Genomic DNA, 21,295 nt, shown 5'->3' with positions numbered 1-21,295 from the left:
CGGCGCTCCCTCAGTACTGACCCTCCGACAGTGCGGCGCTCCCTCAGTACCGACCCTCCGACAGTGCGGCGCTCCCTCAATACTGACCCTCCGACAGTGCGGCGCTCCCTCAGTACTGACCCTCCGACAGTGCGGCGCTCCCTCAGTACCGACCCTCCGACAGTGCGGCGCTCCCTCAGTACCGACCCTCCGACAGTGCGGCGCTCCCTCAGTACTGACCCTCCGACAGTGCGGCGCTCCCTCAGTACTGACCCTCCGACAGTGCGGCGCTCCCTCAGTACTGACCCTCCGACAGTGCGGCGCTCCCTCAGTACTGACCCTCCGACAGTGCGGCGCTCCCTCAGTACTGACCCTCCGACAGTGCGGCGCTCCCTCAGTACCGACCCTCCGACAGTGCGGCGCTCCCTCAGTACTGACCCTCCGGCAGTGCGGCGCTCCCTCAGTACCGACCCTCCGACAGTGCGGCGCTCCCTCAGTACTGACCCTCCGACAGTGCGGCGCTCCCTCAGTACTGACCCTCCGACAGTGCGGCGCTCCCTCAGTACTGACCCTCCGACAGTGCAGCACTCCCTCAGTACTGACCCTCCGACAGTGCGGCGCTCCCTCAGTACTGACCCTCCGACAGTGCGGCGCTCCCTCAGTACTGACCCTCCGACAGTGCGGCGCTCCCTCAGTACCGACCCTCCGACAGTGCGGCGCTCCCTCAGTACTGACCCTCTGACAGTGCGGCGCTCCCTCAGTACTGACCCTCCGACAGTGCGGCGCTCCCTCAGTACTGACCCTCCGACAGTGCGGCGCTCCCTCAGTACCGACCCTCCGACAGTGCGGCGCTCCCTCAGTACTGACCCTCCGACAGTGCGGCGCTCCCTCAGTACTGACCCTCCGACAGTGCGGCGCTCCCTCAGTACCGACCCTCCGACAGTGCGGCGCTCCCTCAATACTGACCCTCCGACAGTGCGGCGCTCCCTCAGTACTGACCCTCCGACAGTGCGGCGCTCCCTCAGTACCGACCCTCCGACAGTGCGGCGCTCCCTCAGTACCGACCCTCCGACAGTGCGGCGCTCCCTCAGTACTGACCCTCCGACAGTGCGGCGCTCCCTCAGTACTGACCCTCCGACAGTGCGGCGCTCCCTCAGTACTGACCCTCCGACAGTGCGGCGCTCCCTCAGTACTGACCCTCCGACAGTGCGGCGCTCCCTCAGTACTGACCCTCCGACAGTGCGGCGCTCCCTCAGTACCGACCCTCCGACAGTGCGGCGCTCCCTCAGTACTGACCCTCCGGCAGTGCGGCGCTCCCTCAGTACTGACCCTCCGGCAGTGCGGCGCTCCCTCAGTACTGACCCTCCGGCAGTGCGGCGCTCCCTCAGTACTGACCCTCCGGCAGTGCGGCGCTCCCTCAGTACCGACCCTCCGACAGTGCGGCGCTCCCTCAGTACCGACCCTCCGACAGTGCGGCGCTCCCTCAGTACCGACCCTCCGACAGTGCGGCGCTCCCTCAGTACTGACCCTCCGGCAGTGCGGCGCTCCCTCAGTACTGACCCTCCGACAGTGCGGCGCTCCCTCAGTACCGACCCTCCGACAGTGCGGCGCTCCCTCAGTACTGACCCTCCGACAGTGCGGCGCTCCCTCAGTACTGACCCTCCGACAGTGCGGCGCTCCCTCAGTACTGACCCTCCGACAGTGCAGCGCTCCCTCAGTACTGACCCTCCGACAGTGCGGCGCTCCCTCAGTACTGACCCTCCGACAGTGCGGCGCTCCCTCAGTACCGACCCTCCGACAGTGCGGCGCTCCCTCAATACTGACCCTCCGACAGTGCGGCGCTCCCTCAGTACCGACCCTCCGACAGTGCGGCGCTCCCTCAGTACCGACCCTCCGACAGTGCGGCGCTCCCTCAGTACCGACCCTCCGACAGTGCGGCGCTCCCTCAGTACCGACCCTCCGACAGTGCGGCGCTCCCTCAGTACCGACCCTCCGACAGTGCGGCGCTCCCTCAGTACCGACCCTCCGACAGTGCGGCGCTCCCTCAGTACTGACCCTCCGGCAGTGCAGCGCTCCCTCAGTACTGACCCTCCGACAGTGCGGCGCTCCCTCAGTACTGACCCTCCGACAGTGCGGCGCTCCCTCAGTACTGACCCTCCGACAGTGCGGCGCTCCCTCAGTACTGACCCTCCGACAGTGCAGCGCTCCCTCAGTACTGACCCTCCGACAGTGCAGCACTCCCTCAGTACTGACCCTCCGACAGTGCAGCGCTCCCTCAGTACTGACCCTCCGACAGTGCAGCGCTCCCTCAGTACTGACCCTCCGACAGTGCGGCGCTCCCTCAGTACTGACCCTCCGACAGTGCAGCGCTCCCTCAGTACTGACCCTCCGACAGTGCAGCGCTCCCTCAGTACTGACCCTCCGACAGTGCAGCGCTCCCTCAGTACTGGCACCGGGGAGTATCGGCCTTGGAGGGGGCGCAGCGCAGATTTAGCAGAATGATACCGGGGCTAAAAGGGTTAAATTACGAGGACAGGTTGCAGAGACTGGGCTTGTATTCCCTCGAGTGTAGAAGATTAAGGGGTGATCTGCTCTGAACCCTCCCCCCACCTCCTGAGACACTCCCCCAAATTGCTGGGAGGGAGTGGCGGGGGGATCACAAGTTACTGCAGGGAGTTTAGCCTGAACATCCCGGGCCCACACGCACGCCCCCGCCCCGGTCCCACGCCCCCCCCCCACCGGGCCCACGCCCCCGCCCCCGCCCCCGCCCCGGGCCCACGCCCGCGCCCCCGCCCCGGGCCCCGGTACCATTGGCCCCTCACCTGCTCACACAGTAGAAGGAGATCAGGTGGAAGAGATCACCAAAAGTGACACCGGACCCCTCCAGAGAGAAGGCTGGAAGAGAATAGAAGGACTTTCAATACACTGACACACACGATACACACCGTGACACACACCGTGACACACACCGTGACACACACCGTGACACACACCATGACACACACCGTGACACACACCGTGACACACACCATGACACACACCGTGACACATACCGTGACACAAGTAAACAGGCACACCGTGACACACACCGTGACACATACCGTGACACAAGTAAACAGGCACACCGTGACACACACGATACACACCGTGACACACACCGTGACACATACCGTGACACAAGTAAACAGGCACACCGTGACACACACCGTGACACATACCGTGACACAAGTAAACAGGCACACCGTGACACACACCGTGACACACACCGTGACACAAGTAAACAGGCACACCGTGACACAGACCGTGACACATACCGTGACACAAGTAAACAGGCACACCGTGACACACACTGTGACACACACCGTGACACAAGTAAACAGGCACACCGTGACGCACACCGTGACACACGCCGTGACACAAGTAAACAGGCACACCATGACACACGCCGTGACACACACCGTGACACAAGTAAACAGGCACGCCGTGACACACACCATGACACATACTGTGACGCACACCGTGACACAAGTAAACAGGCACACCGTGACGCAAGTAAACAGGCACACCGTGACACGCCATGACACACGCCGTGACACAAGTAAACAGGCACACCGTGACACGCCATGACACACACCGTGACACAAGTAAACAGGCACACCGTGACACAAGCAAACAGGCACACTGTGACACAAGCAAACAGGCACGCCGTGACACAAGTAAACAGGCACACCGTGACACAAGCAAACAGGCACACCGTGACACATGCCGTGACACTAGTAAACAGGCACACCGTGACACAAGTAAACAGGCACACCGTGACACACGCCGTGACACAAGTAAACAGGCACACCGTGACACAAGTAAACAGGCACACCGTGACACATGCCGTGACACTAGTAAACAGGCACACCGTGACACAAGTAAACAGGCACACCGTGACACATGCCGTGACACTAGTAAACAGGCACACCGTGACACAAGTAAACAGGCACACCGTGACACATGCCGTGACACTAGTAAACAGGCACACCGTGACACAAGTAAACAGGCACACCGTGACACACGCCGTGACACTAGTAAACAGGCACACTGACACTGTGAAGCACACCATGATGCATACTGATACCGTGACACACCGACACACTAACACAGACAAAACGTGACACACTAATACACCATGACATACTAATACACTGTGACATACCAACACACCCTCCCAGTGTCACACCAACCCAGTGTGACACTAACCCAGTGACACACCAACCCAGTGTGACACTAACCCAGTGACACACCCTCCCAGTGTGACACTAACCCAGTGACACACCCTCCCAGTGTGACACTAACCCAGTGACACACTAACCCAGTATATCGAGTAGCCCAATGGCCAGTCTTGGAGTGTGAGCCCAGACAGTGAATGGTGACAGGATGTTCCACCATGGAGTGCATCACAGCCCTGCCCTCCCCCGACGTCTGCACGCACGCACTGCCCAGCAGGGGTTGCTGGATAGTGAGCAGGAGCGGGGACCCTGGCTTAATGCCCCCCCCCTCCCTTCCTTAGCCCTTACACCTGCCCCTCCCCCACTCGCTGACACCAGCCAACCCAGCACAGACTGGGGGAGGTGAGGGGGGCACTTTAATCAGCCGGGCTGCAGGCGGAGAGAACGGTGCCAGTCTGTTCTGGTACAACATTCAGCCAGTGCCAACGGCCGGGAGCTGTGGGGGTACAAGGTATCGGGTGGGGGGGGCACACACTCCGGGAGAACCTTCTAGAACGGGGGTGACGGGCTGAATCCACTCACTCGTGTTGCTGGTGTCCTCGTTGATGGTGAAATCGTGCACAAAGGAGGGGTCACTGTCGTCCAACAGTCTGACCGACAGAACCTTCTTCTGGGACGTCCCCGACTTCCGCACCAGGAAAATCTGTCATGGGGGGGAGGGGGGCAGCACGCTCGTTATTAAAGGGGCAGAGCGATTAAGGCAAAAAAAAAATACACAGCACAGAATTCCTCAAAAGGGAATGTCTCTTTAAGGCACATCAACCAGTGGCATTATCGTCATTCAGAGTCTAAATGGGACAGAGGAGCAGAGGGATCTGGGGGTACAGATACACAAATCACTAAAAGCAGCGACGCAGGTTAATGAGGCCAGAATAAAAGCAAATCAAACACTGGGGTTCATGTCTAGAGGGATAGAATTAAAAAGCAGAGAAGTTATGTTAAACTTGTATCGAACCTCGGTTAGACCGCACTGGGAGTTACCGTGCACAGTTCTGGTCTCCGTGTTACAAAAAGGATATAGAGGCACTGTGAGGCCAATGCCCCCCACTCCCCGTTAATGCCAGGGGGTTAAAATTAACCCCCCCACCGTCAATGTGTAATTATAGGGCCCACTGAGATTAACGGTGGCTGGACAAAAGTCATATTCAGTTTGGTTAAATCAGCAAAGTGTGACAGCAAAGGTGTGACAGGAAGTAAGCGCGACACGCAGGGCAAGTTTGGGGTGATTTTACCAGCAGGCTAGCCGACCTCCCGTGGCATTGCTCACCATCCAAAAGCCGTCAAATTCAGTGTGATGAAATCGGCAAAGTGTGACAGCAAAAGTGTGACAGGAAGTAAGCGCGACGCCGACTGTAAGTTTGTCCTGTACGCCAGCCTTTCAGGGCCACGCTCGCAGATCACCCGTGGCATTGCTCACAACGAGCTGGCGGCCGAGGAGGGCAAATCAACACCAAGTGCGACAGGGAAACTGTGACAGGAAGTAAGTGTGACACTTGCAGCGAGTGCCGGCCTGGGCGAAACATCACTCGTAATGTCCTGTGGGATTCGATCATAATGAGTTAGGGGGATGCACTGCACAGCGTGACACCTGACCTGTGACACCTGACCTGTGACAGAAAGGGAGCTTTAACATGAATAGCAAGTGGAAGACATTTAATGTATCAAAGAAAGCATTTACGAGATGATAGATAGATGAACCGCCTTGGGACGTTTTACTACATTAAATACTAATATTAAATACATTTTACTACATTATATTTTATATATAAATGCAAGTTGTTGTCCATCACTCAACTCAAAGTCACTTAAAGCGCTCTGGGACATCCTGCGGTCTTAAAAATCACTCTTTAATTCAAATTACCTGCTCATTTAATCTATTCAGCACTAAACTCCCACTTTGCTGTGTGATAAATCAACCTTAATTTATATTGTCGGGTAATTCAAATTCTTTGAAGTGCGAGAACAATAAAGGGACTGAGCAGGTTGGACGCAGGTCGATAAATGGAGAGTGAGGTTAGGAGCTGCTACACCCGCCCTGTCCACCTGGTGTCAGTGTAGGCCTGCTCGTCCCCACCTTCCTCACAGACACACTGAGTTCAAGGGGCTTTTTAAAAAAGTAGACACTCCAGAGTTTGAGGATTACAAAGTTTTTAAGTGTAAGGACAGGGCACACTGACTAATCCCACAGGAGAGTCGTGACTCTATATCAACTCGGGCCTCACTGTTGTTCTGAGAGCTCAATTGGGAAACAAGTTCCCTCCGTCTGGTTAATGTTCGAGTGTAACTAGGTCCGACCGAGCAGGAAAATCCCAGGCTCCACGTGACCCCCACCCTGGGGCGAGAGTTGGCCTCAGTGCCCAGGGTTCCTGCTCCTGATCACCCATGCAGCGCCCCCCCCCTGCTGGAAAGTGCGCGCATCGCCGGGAGAGGGCAGGACGGCGCCGTGCCGTGACGGCCCGCGTAGTCAAATAGCCAAATCTGTGCAGCCCGCCATTTGTCTCACACGAGGAACTATGGAGGGGGGGTGGGGGGGGCGGCGGCCAGTGCCCCCGTAGAACCCGTAACCACACCCTCCACACCCCCACCCCGGCACCCTCGGGGAGGAGAACGCCCGGGGAGGTGGAGGAACGGAGGAAGTTGTAGATACATACACCAGGGTTCTCCCGCTGGAGGATGTGTAGTGAAGTTGCCGAGTTCATGGTGAGCTGCAGCCAGACGGAGTGGGTGAAGATCAGTCGGTCCAGAACACTGACTTTGGTGAGCGAGGGTTTGTGCGTCGGCTGGTGGGCACATGGCATCTCAGGGGCATCGTAAACTGGCTCCTCCTGCATCCTATGGCAAGGAACACGAACGGGAACAACGGCATCAGAATCAAACCCCTTCCCACTGGACACAATCCCAATGGACCAAACCCCTTCCCATTCACTCCCATTGTACACAATCCCAATGGACCAAACCCCTTCCCATTCACTCCCACTGGACACAATCCCAATGGACCAAACCCCTTCCCATTCACTCCCATTGTACACAATCCCAATGGATCAAACCCCTTCCCATTCACTCCCACTGTACACAATCCCAATGGACCAAACCCCTTCCCATTCACTCCCATTGTACACAATCCCAATGGACCAAACCCCTTCCCATTCACTCCCACTGTACACAATCCCAATGGATCAAACCCCTTCCCATTCACTCCCACTGTACACAATCCCAATGGACCAAACCCCTTCCCATTCACTCCCATTGTACACAATCCCAATGGACCAAACCCCTTCCCATTCACTCCCACTGTACACAATCCCAATGGATCAAACCCCTTCCCATTCACTCCCATTGTACACAATCCCAATGGATCAAACCCCTTCCCATTCACTCCCATTGTACACAATCCCAATGGACCAAACCCCTTCCTATTCACTCCCATTGCACACAATCCCAATGGACCAAACCCCTTCCCATTCATTCCCTTTATACAGAATCCCAATGGACCAAACACCTTCCCATTCACTCCCATTGTACACAATCCCAATGGACCAAACCCCTTCCCATTCACTCCCATTGTACACAATCCCAATGGATCAAACCCCTTCACATTCACTCCCATTGTACACAATCCCAATGGACCAAACCCCTTCCCATTCACTCCCATTGTACACAATCCCAATGGACCAAACCCCTTCCCATTCACTCCCATTGTACACAATCCCAATGGACCAAACCCCTTCCCATTCACTCCCATTGTACAGAATCCCAATGGACCAAACCCCTTCCCATTCACTCCCATTGTACACAATCCCAATGGACCAAACCCCTTCCCATTCACTCCCATTGTACACAATCCCTATGGATCAAACCCCTTCCCATTCACTCCCACTGTACACAATCCCAATGGATCAAACCCCTTCCCATTCACTCCCATTGTACACAATCCCAATGGACCAAACCCCTTCCCATTCACTCCCTTTATACAGAATCCCAATGGACCAAACCCCTTCCCATTCACTCCCATTGTACACAATCCCAATGGACCAAACCCCTTCCCATTCACTCCCATTGTACACAATCCCAATGGACCAAACCCCTTCCCATTCACTCCCATTGGACACAATCCCAATGGACCAAACCCCTTCCCATTCACTCCCACTGTACACAATCCCAATGGACCAAACCCCTTCCCATTCACTCCCATTGTACACAATCCCAATGGATCAAACCCCTTCCCATTCACTCCCACTGTACACAATCCCAATGGATCAAACCCCTTCCCATTCACTCCCATTGTACACAATCCCAATGGACCAAACACCTTCCCATTCACTCCCTTTATACAGAATCCCAATGGACCAAACCCCTTCCCATTCACTCCCATTGTACACAATCCCAATGGACCAAACCCCTTCCCATTCACTCCCATTGTACACAATCCCAATGGACCAAACCCCTTCCCATTCACTCCCTTTATACAGAAACCCAATGGGCCAAACCCCTTCCCATTCACTCCCATTGTACAGAATCCCAATGGACCAAACCCCTTTCCATTCACTCCCATTGCACACAATCCCAATGGACCAAACCCCTTCCCATTCACTCCCATTGTACACAATCCCAATGGACCAAACCCCTTCCCATTCACTCCCATTGTACACAATCCCAATGGATCAAACCCCTTCCAATTCACTCCCATTGTACACAATCCCAATGGATCAAACCCCTTCCCATTCACTCCCACTGTACACAATCCAAATGGATCAAACCCCTTCCCATTCACTCCCATTGTACACAATCCCAATGGACCAAACCCCTCCCATTCACTCCCATTGTACACAATCCCAATGGACCAAACCCCTTCCCATTCACTCCCATTGTACACAATCCCAATGGACCAAACCCCTTCCCATTCACTCCCACTGTACACAATCCCAATGGATCAAACCCCTTCCCATTCACTCCCATTGTACACAATCCCAATGGATCAAACCCCTTCCCATTCACTCCCATTGTACACAATCCCAATGGACCAAACCCCTTCCCATTCACTCCCATTGTACACAATCCCAATGGACCAAACTCCTTCCCATTCACTCCCTTTATACAGAATCCCAATGGACCAAACCCCTTCCCATTCACTCCCATTGTACACAATCCCAATGGACCAAACCCCTTCCCATTCACTCCCATTGTACACAATCCCAATGGATCAAACCCCTTCCCATTCACTCCCATTGTACACAATCCCAATGGACCAAACCCCTTCCCATTCACTCCCATTGTACACAATCCCAATGGACCAAACCCCTTCCCATTCACTCCCATTGTACACAATCCCAATGGACCAAACCCCTTCCCATTCACTCCCATTGTACAGAATCCCAATGGACCAAACCCCTTCCCATTCACTCCCACTGTACACAATCCCAATGGACCAAACCCCTTCCCATTCACTCCCATTGTACACAAACCCTATGGATCAAACCCCTTCCCATTCACTCCCACTGTACACAATCCCAATGGATCAAACCCCTTCCCATTCACTCCCATTGTACACAATCCCAATGGACCAAACCCCTTCCCATTCACTCCCTTTATACAGAATCCCAATGGACCAAACCCCTTCCCATTCACTCCCATTGTACACAATCCCAATGGACCAAACCCCTTCCCATTCACTCCCTATGTACACAATCCCAATGGACCAAACCCCTTCCCATTCACTCCCATTCTACAGAATCCCAATGGACCAAACCCCTTCCCATTCACTCCCATTGTACACAATCCCAATGGATCAAACCCCTTCCCATTCACTCCCATTGTACACAATCCCAATGGATCAAACCCCTTCCCATTCACTCCCACTGTACACAATCCCAATGGATCAAACCCCTTCCCATTCACTCCCATTGTACACAATCCCAATGGACCAAACCCCTTCCCATTCACTCCCATTGTACACAATCCCAATGGACCAAACCCCTTCCCATTCACTCCCACTGTACACAATCCCAATGGATCAAACCCCTTCCCATTCACTCCCATTGTACACAATCCCAATGGATCAAACCCCTTCCCATTCACTCCCACTGTACACAATCCCAATGGACCAAACCCCTTCCCATTCACTCCCATTGTACACAATCCCAATGGATCAAACCCCTTCCCATTCACTCCCATTTTACACAATCCCAATGGACCAAACCCCTTCCCATTCACTCCCACTGTACACAATCCCAATGGATCAAACCCCTTCCCATTCACTCCCATTGTACACAATCCCAATGGATCAAACTCCTTCCCATTCACTCCCATTGTACACAATCCCAATGGACCAAACCCCTTCCCATTCACTCCCATTGTACAGAATCCCAATGGACCAAACCCCTTCCCATTCACTCCCATTGTACACAATCCCAATGGACCAAACCCCCTTCCCATTCACTCCCACTGTACACAATCCCAATGGACCAAACCCCTTCCCATTCACTCCCATTGTACACAATCCCAATGGACCCAACCCCTTCCCATTCACTCCCATTGTACACAATCCCAATGGACCAAACCCCTTCCCATTCACTCCCATTGTACACAATCCCAATGGACCAAACCCCTTCCCATTCACTCCCATTGTACAGAATCCCAATGGACCAAACCCCTTCCCATTCACTCCCATTGTACACAATCCCAATGGATCAAACCCCTTCCCATTCACTCCCACTGTACACAATCCCAATGGATCAAACCCCTTCCCATTCACTCCCATTGTACACAATCCCAATGGACCAAACCCCTTCCCATTCACTCCCATTGTACAGAATCCCAATGGACCAAACCCCTTCCCATTCACTCCCACTGTACACAATCCCAATGGATCAAACCCCTTCCCATTCACTCCCATTGTACACAATCCCAATGGATCAAACCCCTTCCCATTCACTCCCACTGTACACAATCCCAATGGACCAAACCCCTTCCCATTCACTCCCATTGTACACAATCCCAATGGATCAAACCCCTTCCCATTCACTCCCATTGTACACAATCCCAATGGACCAAACCCCTTCCCATTCACTCCCACTGTACACAATCCCAATGGATCAAACCCCTTCCCATTCACTCCCATTGTACACAATCCCAATGGATCAAACCCCTTCCCATTCACTCCCATTGTACACAATCCCAATGGACCAAACCCCTTCCCATTCACTCCCATTGTACAGAATCCCAATGGACCAAACCCCTTCCCATTCACTCCCATTGTACACAATCCCAATGGACCAAACCCCCTTCCCATTCACTCCCACTGTACACAATCCCAATGGACCAAACCCCTTCCCATTCACTCCCATTGTACAGAATCCCAATGGACCAAACCCCTTCCCATTCACTCCCATTGTACACAATCCCAATGGACCAAACCCCTTCCCATTCACTCCCATTGTACACAATCCCAATGGACCAAACCCCTTCCCATTCACTCCCATTGTACACAATCCCAATGGACCAAACCCCTTCCCATTCACTGTCCCTCTAGTCCCCCAACTCTCCCATTGAAACCCATCCCTCCACTGGCTCGGCCCCACTCCGGGGGAGATCGGCCTACACAGCACAGGCTGGGGGTGGAGCTTGAGCCTTTCCTGCTCAATATGCCTCAGTCCCCATACCAGGCACTCAACCACTGCAGGATTCTCACAACCATGTTGACGTGACCATTTTGCTTCGTCTCTCTCTCCTCTGGAAGAGGAGCAGGCCATTCAGCCCCTCGAGCCTGTGATAATCCTGCCACCATAAGAAATGCATCAGCTTTGACCTGGAGTCGCTGACGTTATAAACAGGCAGAGAGGAAAATAAAGCAGAAGTGAGACTGTGATACATCATAGCGTGGGAGAGAGAGAGAGTGCCAGTCAGCAACTCCATCAATGGACCACTGACATCAAGCAAACCAACACAGCTCATGTGTTCATTACACATCAAATAACTCCCAAAACCAGGTCACACTTTCTAAACTGTCTCTGTGTCTCTTCAGACAAATCTTCAAATGACATCTGCCAAGTTTGTGAGATGTCTTTCGCATTCACTCCAGGTACAGCACGGGTTAGATACAGAGTAAAGCTCCCTCTACACTGTCCCATCAAACACTCCCAGGGCAGGTACAGGGTTAGATACAGAGTAAAGCTCCCTCTACACTGTCCCATCAAACACTCCCAGAGCAGGTACAGGGTTAGATACAGAGTAAAGCTCCCTCTACACTGCCCCATCAAACACTCCCAGGGCAGGTACAGCACGGGTTAGATACAGAGTAAAGCTCCCTCTACACTGTCCCATCAAACACTCCCAGGGCAGGTACAGGGTTAGATACAGAGTAAAGCTCCCTCTACACTGTCCCATCAAATACTCCAACAACAACAACCTGCATTTATATAGCGCCTTTAACGTAGTAAAACATCCCAAGGCGCTTCACAGGATCGTAAATCAGACAAAATTTGACACCGAGCCAAATAAGGAGATATTAGGACAGGTGACCAAAAGCTTGGTCAAAGAGGGAGGTTTTAAGGAGCGTCTTAAAGGAAGAGAGAGAGGCGGAGAGGTTTAGGGAGGGAATTCCAGAGCTTAGGGCCCGGGCAGCTGAAGGCACGGCCGCCAATGGTGGAGCGATGGAAATCGGGGATGGGCAAGAGGCCAGAATTGGAGGAGCGCAGAGATCTCGGAGGGTTGTAGGGGCTGGAGGAGGTTACAGAGATAGGGAGAGGGGGTCGAGGGGCCATGGAGGGGATTTGAACACGAGGATGAGAATTTTAAAAATCGAGGTGTTCCCGGACCGGGAGCCAGTGTGGGTCAGCGAGCACAGGGGGTGATGGGTGAACGGGACTCGGGGGGAGTTAGGATACGGGGGGAGGGGGGGGCAGAGTTTTGGATGAGCTGAAGTTTACGGAGGGTGGGAGATGGGAGGTCGGCCAGGGGAGGATTGGAATCATCAAGTCTGGAGGTAAAGGGCATGGATGAGGGTTTCAGCAGCTGATGGGCTGAGGCAGGGGGCGGAGACGGGCGGGGTTACGGAGGTGGAAGTCGGGGGTCTCGGTGATGGAGCGGAGATGGGGTCAGAAGCTCATCTCAGGGTCAAAGAGGACGGTGAGGTTACGGACAGTGTGGTTCAGCCTCAGAGGGCAGCCGGGGAGAGGGATGGAGTCGGAGGTTAGGGACCGGAGCTCGTGGAGAGGGAGAGAGCCATGCAGCTGCTAACCTGGTACTGAAGGTAGCGATGCCCGTTTGTGTTCTGATCTCCCTTGGACCAGTTGCTGTACCCGGGTTGCTGGGAGACGATCGCACTGTGCCCTGTTCCTCAGTGACCGAGAGGCTGGGAGAGTGGAGAGGAACCAGGCAGTGATTAACTCAAGTTCCCTGTCAGCTCTCTCACTTCTCCCTTCTCATGGCCCTGGGTGTTTTGTCAGGCGTTTCGCTGGCGACAATCTCTGCCTGTTACGTGGGAAACAATACAATGACTCAACCTCTCCATTCAACGGACTTCCTCCTCCCCCTCCTCCTGTGGCTCAATTTGTAAATACCCAACTCGGTGTGGGGACTGAGCCCCACACACAGCAGGAAAGGCCCAGGCCTCATCCCCAGCCTACGCTCATCCAGGGAACCCGACAATTGCCCTCGGTGCCCCTCGGCGAAGGAGGGAGAAAGTCGGCTTGGGTTCCTGCTCCAGGTCACCGTGCAGGTGACCAAAAGCTTGGTCAAAGAGGGAGGTTTTAAGGAGCATCTTAAAGGAGGAGAGAGAGGCGGAGAGGTTTAGGGAGGGAATTCCAGAGCTTAGGGCCCAGGCAGCTGAAGGCACGGCCGCCAATGGTGGAGCGATGGAAATCAAGGATGGTACAAGAGGCCAGAATTGGAGGAGCGCAGAGATCTCGGAGGGTTGTAGGGGCTGGAGGAGGTTACAGAGATAGGGAGAGGGGCGAGGGGCCACGGAGGGATTTGAAAACAAGGATGAGAATTTTTAAATCGAGGCGTTCCCTGACCGGGAGCCGATGTAGGTCAGCGAGCACAGGGGGTGATGGGTGAACGGGACTCGGTGCGAGTTAGGATACGGGGGGGTGGGGGCAGAGTTTTGGATGAGTTGAAGTTTACAGAGGGTGGGAGATGGACGGCCGGCCAGGAGAGGATTGGAATAGTCCAGTCTGGAGGTAACAAAGGCACGGACGGGAGTTTCAGCAGCAGATGGGCTGAGGCAGGGGGCCAATAAACACACTGAATATTACCTCAACTCTTACACTCATTGCTATCGAGACTTGGTGACCGAGTAGCAACACTAAACCTAAAGCACGTCTGGGCCTATGGGGGGGTGGTGGGGGCACGGACCTGGGGTTACCGAGTTACCCTGCCCCCCTCCCCCCTCCCCAGCCCCTCCTCATCTCTGATGACGCCTCAAGTCATGGTTGAGTTTTAATCCGTGAGGTGGCGATGGGAATATCGAACAGGGCTTCGGCGCTGGGGATAGGCCTGAAATGGGACCGGGTGGGTGGAGAGGGGGGGGGGGGTCCCTGGAATGCGGTGCCCCTCCGACAGGCCTCGTCCTCAGCACAAAGATTCATCCGGAACATTCCAGCACCTGCCCGTTCATGAAGTGTCGAAATAGAGGGGCCTGTTGGCCTAGAAACGGCCTGCAGCTTTCGGGGAGGGTCAAAGGTTAAATCCTGGGCTCTTGGAGGCCCAGCCTGGATAGACAGGAACTTTCAGAAGTTGATTGGGAGAGTCTGTTGGCAGGCAAAGGGACGTCTGGTAAGTGGGAGGCTTTCAAAAGTGTGTTAACCAGGGTTCAGGGTAAGCACATTCCTTATAAAGTGAAGGGCAAGGCTGGTAGAAGTCGGGAACCTTGGATGACTCGGGAGATTGAGGCCCTCGTCAAAAAGAAGAAGGAGGCATATGACATGCACAGGCAGCTGGGATCAAGCGGATCCCTTGAAGAGTATAGAGATTGCCGGAGTAGAGTTAAGAGAGAAATCAGGAGGGCAAAAAGGGGACATGAGATTGCTTTGGCAGATCAGGCAAAGGAGAATCCAAAGAGCTTCTACAAATACATAAAGGGCAAAAGAGTAACTAGGGAGAGAGTAGGGTCTCTTAAGGATCAACAAGGTCATCTATGTGCAGAACCACAAGAGATGGGTGAGATCCTGAATGAATATTTCACATCGGTATTTACGGTTGAGAAAGGCATGGATGTTAGGGAACTTGAGGAAATAAATAGTGATGTCTTGAGGAGTGTACATATTACAGAGAGGGAGGTGCTGGAAGTCTTAACGCGCATCAAGGTAGATAAATCTCCGGGACCTGATGAAATGTGTCCCAGGACGTTATGGGAGGTTAGGGAGGAAATTGCGGGTCCCCTAGCAGAGATATTTGAATCATCGACAGCTACAGGTGAGGTGCCTGAAGATTGGAGGGTAGCAAATGTTGTGCCTTTGTTTAAGAAGGGCGGCAGGGAAAAGCCTGGGAACTACAGACCGGTGAGTCTGACATCTGTAGTGGGTAAGTTGTTAGAGGGTATTCTGAGGGACAGGATCTACAGGCATTTGGAGAGGCAGGGACTAATTAGGAACAGTCAGCATGGTTTTGTGAGAGGAAAATCATGTCTCACGAATTTGATTGAGTTTTTTGAAGGGGTAACCAAGAAGATAGATGAGGGCTGTGCAGTAGACGTGGTCTACATGGACTTTAGCAAAGCCTTTGACAAGGTACCGCATGGTAGGTTGTTACATAAGGTTAAATCTCACGGGATCCAAGGTGAGGTAGCCAATTGGATACAAAATTGGATTGACGACAGAAGACAGAGGGTGGTTGTAGAGGGTTGTTTTTCAAACTGGATGCCTGTGTCCAGCGGTGTGCCTCAGGGATCGGTGCTGGGTCCGCTGTTATTTGTTATTTATATTAATGATTTGGATGAGAATTTAGGAGGCATGGTTAGTAAGTTTGCAGATGACACCAAGATTGGTGGCATTGTGGACAGTGAAGAAGGTTATCTAGGATTGCAACGGGATCTTGATAAATTGGGCCAGTGGGCCGATGAATGGCAGATGGAGTTTAATTTAGATAAATGTGAGGTGATGCATTTTGGTAGATCGAATCAGGCCATGACCTACTCTGTTAATGGTAGGGCGTTGGGGAGAGTTATAGAACAAAGAGATCTAGGAGTACAGGTTCATAGCTCCTTGAAAGTGGAGTCACAGGTGGATAGGGTGGTGAAGAAGGCATTCAGCATGCTTGGTTTTATTGGTCAGAACATTGAATACAGGGGTTGGGATGTCTTGTTGAAGTTGTACAAGACATTAGTAAGGCCACACTTGGAGTACTGTGTACAGTTCTGGTCACCCTATTATAGAAAGGATATTATTAAACTAGAAAGAGTGCAGAAAAGATTTACTGGGATGCTACCGGGACTTGATGGTTTGACTTATAGGGAGAGGTTGGATCGACTGAGACTTTTTTCCCTGGAGAGTAAGAGGTTAAGGGGTGATCTTATAGAAGTCTATAAAATAATGAGGGGCATAGATAAGGTCGATAGTCAAAATCTTTTCCCAAAGGTAGGGGAGTCTATAACGAGGGGGCATAGATTTAAGGTGAGAGGGGAGAGATACAAAAGGGTCCAGAGGGGCAATTTTTTCACTCAAAGGGTGGTGAGTGTCTGGAACGAGCTGCCAGAGGCAGTAGTAGAGGCGGGTACAATTTTGTCTTTTAAAAAGCATTTGGACAGTTACATGAGTAAGATGGGTATAGAGGGATATGGGCCAAGCGCAGGCAATTGGGACTAGCTTAGTGGTATAAACTGGGCGACATGGACATGTTGGGCCGAAGGGCCTGTTTCCATGTTGTAAACTTCTATGATTCTATGATTCTATGATACTGGAGAAGGGTTCATGACTTGGGGCGAAGGCTAGGCCGGTGAGTAAGAAGTTTTGTTGGCACAACAGCTCCCAAACAGTCAACTGGAAGGCTTTCAGACCGAGCCACTGTTCCCATGGTTACCTCAGGCTACGTGCCTGTGGTTGTAAGGGAGTGCAAGCAGAAACCTTGGCCTGGAATTCAACACCTGTCAACAGCCACTCTCAAAATACACACCGGGCTCACCGAGGGGCAGGTGGGCCGCACGGGTCCCAGATCACACCCGGTGTGGGACCACCGCCCCCCTGCCAACCCACACACACCCACCCATAGCAGGCCCCAGGTCCCAACCCTGGCCTGTGGTGCCCGTACCCCAGTGAGAGTCAGCACCTTCAGGAGAGGAGGGGACCTGTACCCCAGTGAGAGTCAGTACCTTCAGGAGAGGAGGGGACCTGTACCCCAGTGAGAGTCAGTACCTTCAGGAGAGGAGGGGACCTGTACCCCAGGGAGAGTCAGCACCTTCAGGAGAGGAGGGGACCTGTACCCCAGTGAGAGTCAGTATCTTCAGGAGAGGAGGGGACCTGTACCCCAGGGAGAGTCGATACCTTCAGGAGAGGAGGGGACCTGTACCCCAGGGAGAGTCAGCACCTTCAGGAGAGGAGGGGACCTGTACCCCAGGGAGAGTCAGCACCTTCAGGAGAGGAGGGGACCTGTACCCCAGTGAGAGTCAGCACCTTCAGGAGAGGAGGGGACCTGTACCCCAGTGAGAGTCAGCACCTTCAGGAGAGGAGGGGACCTGTACCCCAGTGAGAGTCAGCACCTTCAGGAGAGGAGGGGACCTGTACCCCAGGGAGAGTCAGTACCTTCAGGAGAGGAGGGGACCTGTACCCCAGTGAGAGTCAGCACCTTCAGGAGAGGAGGGGACCTGTACCCCAGTGAGAGTCAGCACCTTCAGGAGACGAGGGGACCTGTACCCCAGGGAGAGTCAGCACCTTCAGGAGAGGAGGGGACCTGTACCCCAGTGAGAGTCAGCACCTTCAGGAGAGGAGGGGAAGAGGTAAAGAAAGTTGAGGTGAAATTACATTAACCCCAAAACAACCACTGAAAATCTGGGACCAGACTGGAAGGTGATGGAGACTGAACCTCTCTGTGACGTTTATTCCTGCCGTTAATTATTATTGTTCCCACACAGTCCTTTCAAGTTTGGCGTGCTTTCGTTTTATGCTCTGCCAGGGAGGTTTACCTGTTGGGACACGCAGTCTCGAAGCAGCCCCAGCCTCCGGCACACACCGATTACCGTCTGCTCCCACTCCAGAGCCACGCAGTGCCCAACGCAGCCCACCCAGTCCCCCTAACGCCGTCCGCACGATCAGGACAGGGACCCCTCTCAGCCTCGCCCACCCCCACAACAAAAGGAGACAACGTCCAAACAGAAAGGAAAGCAGCTCCCATTTCTGTCCCACTTTTCGGCCAAGGCCGTGCTTTTTGAAGTGTCGTCACTGTAGTGTCGGGGAAGGCGGCAGCTGGTTTCCTGAGGGAGGAGAATGATGGTTTTTGAGGTACTGGGAAAGAATGTGTTTGGAGGAGGTCATCTGGACACTCCTCGAGGAGTTCTCCGATTTCAAACTCTGCCCCGGGCTGCCTCGTGTTATCGGTTTGCGTTGGGAGCGTGTCCTTCTCGTTTAGCTCGGGCCCCGTCCCCTTCCGGGAAACGGGCCAACCAATTAACCCATTCAACCACAGCCATTTTTCAGCACAGCAAGATCCCACCAGCAGCCAGATGAGAGACCGGCTGATCTGTTGCCCTTTTATTTCGGGGTTGGGAAGGGGGTTGTCACTTGAGAGAGTGATGTAAGACAAGGCACCTCCCCACTCGGCTTCCAATACTGGCCATGGGATATTTTACATCCACCTGAGAGGGCAGACAGGGCCTCATCCAAAAGACGGCACCTCCGACAGTGCGGCGCTCCCTCAGTACCGACCCTCCGACAGTGCGACGCTCCCTCAGTACTGACCCTCCGACAGTGCGGCGCTCCGTCAGTACTGACCCTCCGACAGTGCGGCGCTCCCTCAGTACTGACCCTCCGACAGTGCGGCGCTCCCTCAGTACTGACCCTCCGACAGTGCGGCGCTCCGTCAGTACTGACCCTCCGACAGTGCGGCGCTCCCTCAGTACTGACCCTCCGACAGTGCGACGCTCCCTCAGTACTGACCCTCCGACAGTGCGGCGCTCCGTCAGTACTGAACCTCCGACAGTGCGGCGCTCCCTCAGTACTGACCCTCCGACAGTGCAGCACTCCCTCAGTACTGACCCTCCGACAGTGCAGCACTCCCTCAGTACTGACCCTCCGACAGTGCAGCACTCCCTCAGTACTGACCCTCCGACAGTGCGGCGCTCCCTCAGTACTGACCCTCCGACAGTGCGGGGCTCCCTCAGTACTGACCCTCCGACAGTGCAGCACTCCCTCAGTACTGACCCTCCGACAGTGCGGCGCTCCCCCAGTACTGACCCTCCGACAGTGCGACGCTCCCTCAGAACTGACCCTCCGACAGTGCGGCGCTCCCTCAGTACTGACCCTCCGACAGTGCGGCGCTCCCTCAGTACTGACCCTCCGACAGTGCGGCGCTCCCTCAGTACTGACCCTCCGACAGTGCGGGGCTCCCTCAGTACTGACCCTCCGACAGTGCGGCGCTCCCTCAGTACTGACCCTCCGACAGTGCTGCGCTCCCTCAGTACCGCACTGGGAGTATCGGCCTGGATTGTATAGTCAGCCCTGACTCAGTGGGCAACCCTGTCTATACCGTTGGGTCTGAAGGTTGTGAGTTCGAGGCCCACTCCAGCGTTAAACAGAGGGACTGCCCCATTCAGGGTGGGGTTCGAGTCTCTCAGCAGGGTGAAGTGACGACTCGGGAATTATCCTCTTTTTCCTGCCGACTGGGACATGGTTTCGGTTTGTTTAATAACTTCTCCTTCCATCTGCTCCACGAACAGGATCATTAATGAATAATTGTGAATGGAGGGGAGAGCAACACTCTGGAATCAATCACTCCTCCTCACCCTGTCCCAACTCTCCTTTCTCTTTCTTATAGAGTAGGGGGATCCAATTGTCCGGCCTGGGGAGGTACTGAGCCCCATACACAGAGCACAGCAAGATCCCACATACCGCAAACGAGACGAATGGCCAGTTAAGCTTATCTATCTTTTACTTAGTGATGTTGGTCGAGGGATAAATATTGGCCCCAGGACACCGGGGAGAACTCCCCCTGCTCTTCTTCCAATAGTGGCCGTGGGATCTTTTACATCCACCTGAGAGGGGCAGACGGGGCCTCGGTTTCAGCCCCAACAGTTCTCCCAATCGGCTCCAACCTCCTCTACAACGAGTTACACTCAGTGTTAACACCTTGGCAAAAGCAACATCGGAAAATTATGTCCCATTCAAAATGGTGTCACACCTCCCGGCGCCAGTACTGAGGGAGCGCCGCACAGTCGGAGGGTCAGTGCTGAGGGAGCGCCGCACTGTCGGAGGGTCAGTACTGAGGGAGCGCTGCACTGTCGGAGGGTCAGTACTGAGGGAGCGCCGCACTGTCGGAGGGTCAGTACTGAGGGAGCGCCGCACTGTCGGAGGGTCAGTACTGAGGGAGCAACGCACTGTCGGAGGGTCAGTACTGAGGGAGCGCCGCACTGTCGGAGGGTCAGTACTGAGGGAGCGCTGCACTGTCGGAGGGTCAGTACTGAGGGAGCGCTGCACTGTCGGAGGGTCAGTACTGAGGGAGCGCCGCACTGTCGGAGGGTCAGTACTGAGGGAACGCCGCACTGTCGGAGGGTCAGTACTGAGGGACTGCTGCACTGTCGGAGGGTCAGTACTGAGGGAGTGCCGCACTGTCGGAGGTTCAGTACTGAGGGACTGCTGCACTGTCGGAGGGTCAGTACTGAGGGAGTGCCGCACTGTTGGAGGGTCAGTACTGAGGGAGCGCTGCACTGTCGGAGGGTCAGTACTGAGGGAGCGCTGCACTGTCGGAGGGTCAGTACTGAGGGAGCGCTGCACTGTCGGAGGGTCAGTACTGAGGGAGCGCTGCACTGTCGGAGGCCCCGTCTGCCCCTCTCAGGTGGATGTAAAAGATCCCACGGCCACTATTGGAAGAAGAGCAGGGGGAGTTCTCCCCGGTGT

At 54.4% G+C, this 21,295-nt stretch overlaps 1 protein-coding gene across 1 annotated transcript in view; it reads right to left on the bottom strand.

Annotated features, from left to right (window-relative positions):
• Positions 1 to 21,295, bottom strand: part of LOC137306331 (ras and Rab interactor 2-like) — a 36,574-nt gene that overhangs the window by 13,265 nt on the left and 2,014 nt on the right. The window contains exons 2-4 of the mRNA XM_067975479.1: positions 6,908 to 7,088; positions 4,779 to 4,899; positions 2,802 to 2,874 (exon numbers count right to left, since the gene is read on the bottom strand). Of these exons, the coding sequence (XP_067831580.1) occupies positions 2,802 to 2,874; positions 4,779 to 4,899; positions 6,908 to 7,087 (374 nt within the window). The 5' untranslated portion in view covers position 7,088. The remainder of the gene's footprint in view (positions 1 to 2,801; positions 2,875 to 4,778; positions 4,900 to 6,907; positions 7,089 to 21,295) is intronic.

The sequence above is a fragment of the Heptranchias perlo genome, chromosome 43 (genome assembly GCF_035084215.1).
Source record: "Heptranchias perlo isolate sHepPer1 chromosome 43, sHepPer1.hap1, whole genome shotgun sequence".
Taxonomy (NCBI): Eukaryota; Metazoa; Chordata; class Chondrichthyes; order Hexanchiformes; family Hexanchidae; genus Heptranchias; species Heptranchias perlo.
The sequence above is the reverse complement of the archived record's forward strand: the minus strand, read 5'-3'. Positions and strand labels throughout refer to the sequence as shown.